Genomic DNA, 9,637 nt, shown 5'->3' on the forward strand with positions numbered 1-9,637 from the left:
GGGTCCTCCCCCCCCCTCCCAAACTTACATCCATACTCGCTTCCTCCTGAGTCTGCGTTTCTTGCACAATGAACTCTCGCACCATGGACGGACTGAACTCCACAATATAGGAAAATATGTCAATAGCTGCAGACCGGATTTTGTCATCATCCAGACCCTGCCCAAAACAACAGCAACACAGCTGCCTTGAGATGCACACACACAAAGAAAAAACAAGACAGTGATGCAGACAGAAAAAAAAAGAGCTATCAAACAATTCTGTAACAATTCTCTGATGACTACCAGATAGCTGACAGTACAAAAACAAAATGACAGATATATATATAGAGAAAACTAAAAAAAGAAGAAGAAGAAGAAGAAGAAGAAGAAGAAAACAAAACAAAACACCGAACTAAAAGGAAATAAGTGACACTGAGTGTGACTGACATTTCCTCTTTTCCTTTCAATCTAAAATAACTTCTTTTTTTAATTTATTTATTATATAACAATTTAAAAATAAAATCAAATCTATTCAAACATAAAAAAAAAAAAAAAAAAAAAAATCATGCAAATGTGTTGTCAGGTTCTGATTTCGTTATGTAAGTGTGTGCAGTCGTGCAGTCCCAAACACTGATCCATAAGGTCTGTAAATAATGCATGCCTCAACCACACTGCTGACCAGCTGGGGAATAAGTTTACTGACATACATTGATAAGTCATTTTTCAAAGTAAACACAAGCACACAATATATTCCATTAACTTATTGAGAGAGAGAGAGAGAGAGAGAGAGAGAGAGAGAGAGAGAGAGAGAGAGAGAGAATACTACTTACTAGTGACCCTTACCAAATAGATACCCCAAATCATTCAAAGAACAAATCAGTGGGCATGCTACAAATCAATCATAGCAACAGAATAAGAGTTGGGATGCAAGCACTTACCAAAATAATTTCAATTGTGGACAAGATGCCAAGATTTGATAATGTCTGAAACATAAAACAAACACCCCACCCCAAAAGTTTTAACAACCAAAAGACACACCGTAAACAAAGAAGACAATTCATTAGCAAAAAAATCTTTTCCATCTCATTCTCATTTCTACTGAGAAAGTTCTTAAATTGACAAAGCCTTGGAACCCCCCCCCCCCTCCCCCTGAAAAAACAAAACAACAAACAACAGCAAAACTAGTACAGACAAAAAAACGAAAGCAAAGTCACATTTACAATCTGGCATTCTTCTTCTTTTTTCTCCAAATATTTGAATTATAATTTCACATTCTGACAGACAAAAAGACATGTATTCTAATTATCACTTATGACAAAGTCTGCGGATAGAGAAATTGAACATGATCAGAAGAGGAGGAAAACATAACTGGTTATTGAAAAAAAAAAGGCTGTCAACAGTATACATTAAAAAAAACAAGTAAAAGCAAAATGCAAATTGAGAAACTGAGAAAAGCCAGACAGATGGTGGGTTGCCATTCACACGATGTAGTAAAATACTGGATAACGAAATGAATGTATATTCTTTTCTTTAAAACTTATTATATCATGTACATCATTATATAACATTATAATATGATTATACCTGGTTATTGAGAAAACAACATAAAAATAAACAAACTGCATATAATCAGAGTCAAAATGACATTTCACAAAATAATGCAGTCAGCAAGACCCAATGTGAACAACACACACAAAACAACAACAAAAATAAAAAACAACAACCCAAGAACATGTAAACAGTGACACAAATGTTGCAAAAACAGGAAAAGCTCACTTTGAAGAAGTTCTCTCTGCTAGGCTGCTGCAATGTTTGTGAGAAGGTGCAGAACTCCTTTAGGAACATGACGAGATCTCTGCGGTGGTCATCATCCGTCTCATCGTCCGTAAGTTGAGCGAATAATGTGGTCAAGAACTTGACGTCTTCCTGCATTGACAGGTAAAAGCTCACGTTGTCACTCCTGCTCATATATATGTAATATACACAGAAACCTTAAAAAACAAAAAAAACAAAAGGTACCTGGTTAAATTTTTGAGGTTATAGTAGTTTTTTTGTGTGCATTAGACTTCTAAAAATGTTAAAACCAATAAAGCCTTCCCAACAGAATGTGAAGTGAGTAAACTATAACTGTTTTTCATTTTTGTATGACAATCTTAAGATTCAGGCTTGTATTATTACAATCTTATATAAAAGTTAAAAAAACAAACAAACAAAAAACAATACTTCAAATTAAATCCCAATGAATTAGTAATTACTAAATCACTAATTTTGTGAGCATGAAGATGGTATGTACTAATGTAGCTCATTTTTGATGCACAATGTACAATGTAGTGATACTGCCATTCAAAGCACAAAGTATTTTATTCAAACATAACTAACTAAATAAATTGACGTTTGCTGGATCAGGAGCATGGAATCACTCAGTGTAAAGTAACTTTTTAGCATGCCACGTGAGAACCATTAAAATGTGTGTACCAAAATACACTTTTTGCATAATAAATATAAACATTTTCAAGGTAATATACTGAGAAACAGGCACAAAATTTACAAACTTTGAAGACCTAACTGGACTCGACTTCTAAACTCAAGGTATGCTGAAGACTGCTTATGAATATGAGTCTCTCTAAAATCGAACACTTGTGTATAACCTTAATAATCAGATGTTTAGATTCAGAGTAAGGATGATCAGTTTCAATCAATACTTACTCAGAATGATCATGATGTTACTTATGGCAGAGTCCAATTTCCTAAGTACATATTTATTATTTCCTAATAACTTCAAAGTTCCAGTAGTTGTCTTTGAATCTATGCTGAGAACTCTACAGTTTATTTGCATGACTTACATGCCAACAACCATAAAATAACATTTGTTTTCATGAGCTCAATTTGTTTCATGTGCTGCACTATTCTTCTTTTCAAGAACTCTGTCACTTTGTGAAATCAGATTCTCAACCTCTGCTCTCTTTTCAAGATTTCTGCCTGGAAGTATTTTAGTCAATTTTTTAATTTTTTTTATTTTATTGAAAGATGACACCAGTCTTGCAAAGCGTTTTCAGCCTCTTCTAGTCATCAGCCTTTTTGTTGGCTGCTTCCTCCAGTGAGCTGGCTTCTTTGTAAATTCAAGTAAGTCCTTTTCTTCTTAGTCTTCCAGTTTCTTCCTCTGCCCAGCTTTCCCCCTCTCCCCACACTCCCTCTTTTGTTCTTCCTCCATTCACTATAGTTTAGTGACGCGCATGCCAGACCATCGGCTGCCCAAAAGGCTCTTCTATGGCGAGCTGCAACAAGGGAAGAGATCACACGGAGGTCAGAAGCGCTTCAGAGATACTCTGAAAGTCTCTCTGAAAGCGTTTAATATCAACCCTGACTCCTGGGAGGAATAAGCAGTGGAGCGTGACAAATGGCGCGCTGCTGTGCACAAAGGCGCCAAGTTGTGCGAGGCCAACAGGACTGCTGCAGCTGTTCAGAAGAGGCAGGCCAGAAAGTCACGGGCAAACAAGCTCCCTGACAATGATATGCCTGTCTTTGTCTGCCCCAACTGTCAGCGAACATTTTGTGCACAGATTGGACTTTTCAGCCATCTGCGCATTCACAGACAGATTCATGAGCAACCCTCCCCCCTCACCACCACCATCCCCCAGCTGGATGATAATGATGGTCATCATCGATCTCGATGGACACACAGTCAGTCATAGTTTTAGAATAAGCTGTTTTATTTTGCAGACACAAGATGCATGGCACAGTAATAGCACCTGCTTCTTTGCCAATCTATATATATTCCCTCCACTCCCCAGCTCTCCTCCCTGTTGAATAACAACAAGGCTTCCCCAGTTATTGCTTCGCCGGTGTCGGAGTCTCCTTAGTAGATTCTCTGTGGCAGTCTACTTACGGATAGTTTTAACCCCTTTCTAACACAATAGCTTCAAACAAGATTTTTTATGAAAGTTACACCAACCATTGTTGTGAATAATGACTGCTGTAACTCCCATACTTTTGACACTGATGACTGACTGAAATGCAGTATGTATACTGTGTCTGTGCGTGTCTGTTTGCTGGATTCCTTCAAAGCCATGGTTTGAAATCTCTGTATTCTGTCCATAGATTAGATGCTATGGGATTCATATTGGCTTGACATTCTGATTCACTTGAATCTTCAAACGACAATCCACATTCCAAATGAGAGTCAGTTGAAAATGTTTGTCCATAAGCTGTGTCAAAAAAACACAAAGGGAAACAATTCTGGGAATGGATTTTTCATAGTTTTTTTTAAATTTTTTATTTTTTACCCCCCCCCCCCTCCCCCAGAAAAAAAACAATAACTGCCTAATCTTAATAATTAATGCTTAATTTTGGTGGGATGGGCAACAAATTTACTGACTTAGTTTCAGAAACCTGGGTCAGTTTTTCAGCCTTAAAAACGATAAACTCTATTTCTCCAAACTTTTTTTCTAAAAAAAAAAAAAAAAAAAAAAAAAAAAAAAAAAAGGAAGGTAGGTTTAATAACCACAGGTACCCTGATTTCTAAAGAGTGGAACTTTGCTGCAGCCGATCAGCACACTGTACTCTCTCCTTTCACAAACCTTTTGAGTCCTTTGGACTGTTTCTTTGTGTGTATTGCCAGACCTGTACACTGCTACTTTCTGATGTCTGTCAATAGCATCATGATTCAGTCCAAATCAAAATCTGTTAAGTGTCTGGGTCAAATGAAAGCAGCGTTTGACACAAAAGTAAAACAGTAACAAATTTCTCCTGGTCTTTGTTGTTTAAAAAAAAAAAGAAAAGAAAAAAAAAAAGAAAAAAAAAAAAGTCTACACTGGCACTGTTAAAATTCATACCACAGCCACTGACTGACTGAGCCTGCAAAATTCGTCTTACATTCTTAAAAAAAAAGAGAAGCTTTTATTTAAACTTTAAATTAAAGAGAGTTCTACTGATACCATTATTTCAGACATACACTGATACAATAACAGTGCATGTCTCTTGATGCTGTTATCATAATTATGACATGTATGTGGAAAAGTTGGAAAACCAAACAAAACAAAAAACAAAACCACCACCAACACACACCAAAATCCAAAGCAAAAGACGGAAAGAAGAAGCATCTTGATTCATATCACAAGAAAACTGAAATGTTAAAATAAATCTTGGGGCACTTGGCCTCAATAATCAAATTAATCTCCACAAACACTTGACACAATTCCATTGCTGTCTTTGTGAAAAGATTCCAGTTTAGTTAGGTCTGCTGCAAGAAATTTGAACTGAAACCGGAAAACAACTTTTATCTTAAAAACAATAGTTTTTTTGCTGCCCCATTATCTATTACATTTCAGCTGCACTGATCTTCTGCTACATTCCTGAATCCTCTGAAAAAGCTGGGAAATTCTACACTCAGAGGTTTGCTCGACACAATCTGATTCCCAACTCTAACAGTCCACCACAGAGAGCTTGTTCAATATTCCTTAAAATATATAAAAAGGGGTTATCATGAAGCCACACACACCAGAGACGACCTGCTCTGCTGTTTAGTCATTGTTACAGTGTTTGGTGGTACCTGATCTGATTCTTCGTAAGTAGAACACTACCAACTAAAATTCCAAGCACCGTATGACAACAATCTGAACAAGACTATTTTCTTACTTTAGACTAGTGATAACTTTGATACATGTGTAGCCAGATTGCGGGAGTGTCTACCCTGGACTGAAGACCACTTTTATGTCCCTGGTAATCAAATAACAGTCCATGCACTTACTGACAGGAACCACCAGAGGCATGAATGTGGAGAGGGAACTGAAAGGAAGGTCATCAATGAAAGCAGGGCATGAAACTGAAAGGCCACAGATTTTTTCTTTTTTTTCTGAAAGAGGATGAGGATGAAGTTGTGACACAATGCAGGTCCACACAGATTTAGGACATGACAAGTCTGTAAGCCCTACACTTCTCTACACTGTTAAATTTCAAAATATCCTGGCCCAGAATAATGGAAATGTCTGGTCAGGAAAGCTCAATAATGTGCATGTCTGTTTACATTGTGTTCTTCAATTAATATAATTTCTGCTAAAAGCACCAGTATCATGTGTGCCTGCCTCTACATGCATGGAAAAGCAAAGAGAGTGTATTTCACTATTTGTAAGCGAGCAAAAGAAACAGTTACACTAAATATCTCACAAGGTGTACTCACCTGAATCATACTAACTATCTCCACTTTGTTAAAAAACACAAATGAGCTGAGTGATGACAGCATGTTCTCCTCAAAGACAGACGGGGTGGGAAGTATGACCTCTTGAATGTACTGAACTCTGTAAGTTTGGTGGATTTTGTTTTCCAGTTCGGAGTTCGTCATGGGCACCACCTCCTTGAACTTTGCCTTATTCCTCAAGTAGTCCCTGTGTTTTGCTGGCTGGGGTAGGGACGGGTCGTACTCCAGCACCCCAACAATGTCAAAGATCACATCATCTGAAAACATGATTTCAAACAAAGCGTTCTTGTTCAGCAGAAACACACTTTTGAAGATGTCGAACAGATGATGCAAGCCTTCCATGTTCTCCAAATCCTCACACATGTGGAACAGGTCGATGAGCTTTTTGATGTAACCGTCGTTCTCTATGGCCACAGAGAGTTTTTCCCGGCGGATGGGCGACGACAGGACACTCTGAAACAACTCTGAAATCTCTTCCAGCTTGCTCAGCTCACATGGGGGTAGTTCAATGGGGGGTGCTGCGTCGGGCATGTCGTCAAAGCGCTCATCCTCAGACTCTTCCACAACATCCTGAGTGATGTCCACAGATGGGTCTTTGCCCTGAACCTGCCAACACAATCATCACAACTTTCATGTAACCACATCAATGATCAAATACAAACAATTCATGAAGAAAAACAGTGTTGAGTTTTGAGTACAAATATTCATAATCACCTTAAATATAACCAATTCAATATGAAACATAATAAAATCCACACAAAAAAAAGTGTTAAGCTTTCAATAAAAAAAAAAAGGTTCATAGTTACCTTACATGTAACCAAATCAATGATCACACACACACAACTGACAAAGGAGTATAGTACTGAGCTTAATACTCATGATCATTCTTTCAATTTTTGATTTGGACTGATCTGTAATACGCTAGAATTTAGAACCCCCATGCCATAGTCCAATACAGAAGTTACACAAACAAAAATGATGAATGGATTTTGTAATTCACATAAGCATTCATTTCAAACAATCAAAGATATCTAGCATGCACCAGGTGACAATGAAAAGGAGAGTGCAGCTTCTAAATGATGGATAAAAAGTCAGGAATGATTTCACATTTCAGTTTCAGCCCAAAAATTACAGAAGAAAGTATTTTAAAAAAATGAGAAAAAAAAAAGCCCCAACCAAACAAAAAACTGACAAGTATAATCATCAACAAAGAACAATAATAAGACAACTTTTAATTTCAAAATCAGATTCTCATCTGCTCAAACACACACACAAGCACTACCAACAACCTGATGAAAACAGACATCATTCAGAGCCACACACAAAATAAACAGTACCATCAAATACAGTATTCACCTGACATATCTTTTCCCAGATCTCATCACAACCTGCTTTCTCTTGAAAGCTGAGGGCAAGATCATAGTTGTCTGCTTCTGACCACACAATCAAAGTTTCCTGGTAAACAAAAGCAAACATGATCAATGAAAATTAATATAAAGCAACCCAATGCTATGACCTTTTACATTAGAGTTCCACATTTTTCTGGTCAGGAATCTGGAACTATGAAAATTATTTTTGTTCACACATATTTATTTATAATCAATACGAACACAGAATGTAACACAATGTTATAAAACCTTATAACAGTTTTAACAGTAAAATAACTAAAAATCAAATTATGATACACTCAACACTGATTCTAATAAACTAAACAGCAAATGCAATACACTACCGACTAGTAAACTAAGTACAGTTCCAGCTCTGTAGAACTAACACTAACATACAGATGGCATTTTGAAAAACAACAAGTATCAACAAGCAGATTTATTATTATCATTCTCTTAGTAGTTTTACTGTTAATGTTACTTTGATTTTTATCCTTTAGCAAAAGGGAACTGATTTCTTTACAGTATACTTTGGTTTTAAAACCTAGTTGTTTAGTGGGTTTTTTTTTGTTTTTTTTTAAAATAGTTTTTCTTTTTATGTCATATGACAGAATATCACTATTATCAGTTTATTCTTTATCAGTTTATGTCAATCACCATTCTATAATGGTTTACCTGCTGCTTTTGGTATGCTGTGTCTGGCTGAATCTTTGATTCCAGCAAGATGGAACCTGAAATAAAACAATATAGAATAAAGTAAGTGAAAATAAAAACATTTATAAGTCATAAAAAAATGCAGACACAGTGACACAAACAAAATAAAAATGTCATCAAAAAGCAAGCACTGCTGCTTGTAAAATCCTATTTTGTTAGAATTTTGAAATATAATAAAAAGCAATATCAAACTTTAACAAAAGAAAGAGGAAAAAACAGCAGTATCAAGAGAGAGAGAGAGAGAGAGAGAGAGAGAAGAGGGAAATTTGATGATCAGTTTCTAATTGGACAGGAACATTATACAAGGGATAAGAAATGTAAGAATAATTTACAAGACATGCATCTGTATCAGATTCAAGAGTATTTAACTTTTTTCTATCACTATCACTGCATCAGTAAACTGACTTTCCAACAAAAGTCATAAACTGATCAAGTGTATGACTTAATCTCTTTGAACTATCAAAATTGTAGTGTCAAGTTTGTGTGTGTGTGTGTGTGTGTGTGTGTGTGTGTATGTATGTGTGATCATCTGGTACTAATAAAACAAATTCTTTCGTAATAGTTCTGTCTTTCACAAACTGTACACAAACGAAGCACTGTGGCGATCGTGGTCAGTCTACTGTTGCTTTGTTGGTGTTAAGTTGTACACCACGTGGTTTAGGCATGCAACAGTTTCATGCCGCTGAGTGAACGACTCGAAACTAGTCTGTCCATCACAAAATGTGAGGTCAAAGTCAAGCTAACTGTTCCAAACAAAGAGTCAGTGACACAGTCACACTCGAGCAGCTTGACCGCACTAACCGTCTGTTTCTGAGCGCACCAACAGCGACATCCCTCGAAGACGCTCGACGTACGCCGACGATACGTGCCCTGTACCCCTGTCATCCCACTGGCGATCTTCGTTCAGCATATAAAGTTTAACCCTCCGACGAGTATCAGCCATATTTGCTGAAGACAAAACACAATTCTCTTGTGTTTACACAAAAGCACAAATCACATCGAACTGTCGAAGTTGGAACTTGACGCTTGATCAGACAACATTCCCTTCGAGGTCGGGGAACACTTGATGGTGTCTCTACAAGTGAAAAGTAACAAAATCATTCACAGTTTTGATTATGACCTCTACAGACAAAGACTATCATCTCTGTCTTTTCAATCGTTCGTATTCGCAAACGTCAAAATTCGACGAATATCGATGTGTTGTCTGTTCGCGTAACCACACTATCGATAGGGTGAGTTTAGGTGTCCGCCATCTTGAATGGTTGATACTCGACGCACGGGGTTTACACACTGGTGATCACGGATTCCCGCGAAAATCCAAACTGGGAATGGCACAGTCACCTGCTTGGAAGTGTGTGGCCAGATC

At 37.0% G+C, this 9,637-nt stretch overlaps 1 protein-coding gene across 1 annotated transcript in view; it reads right to left on the bottom strand.

Moving 5' to 3' along the window:
* Positions 1 to 9,540, bottom strand: part of LOC143296159 (serine/threonine-protein phosphatase 4 regulatory subunit 3-A-like) — a 30,077-nt gene extending 20,537 nt beyond the window's left edge. The window contains exons 1-7 of the mRNA XM_076607962.1: positions 9,073 to 9,540; positions 8,233 to 8,288; positions 7,529 to 7,627; positions 6,155 to 6,778; positions 1,756 to 1,905; positions 918 to 962; positions 29 to 157 (exon numbers count right to left, since the gene is read on the bottom strand). Coding sequence (XP_076464077.1) covers positions 29 to 157; positions 918 to 962; positions 1,756 to 1,905; positions 6,155 to 6,778; positions 7,529 to 7,627; positions 8,233 to 8,288; positions 9,073 to 9,214 — 1,245 coding nt within the window. The 5' untranslated portion in view covers positions 9,215 to 9,540. The remainder of the gene's footprint in view (positions 1 to 28; positions 158 to 917; positions 963 to 1,755; positions 1,906 to 6,154; positions 6,779 to 7,528; positions 7,628 to 8,232; positions 8,289 to 9,072) is intronic.
* Between the last annotated feature and the right edge of the window lie 97 nt (positions 9,541 to 9,637).

This window comes from Babylonia areolata, chromosome 21 (genome assembly GCF_041734735.1).
Source record: "Babylonia areolata isolate BAREFJ2019XMU chromosome 21, ASM4173473v1, whole genome shotgun sequence".
In the NCBI taxonomy this organism is placed as follows: Eukaryota; Metazoa; Mollusca; class Gastropoda; order Neogastropoda; family Buccinidae; genus Babylonia; species Babylonia areolata.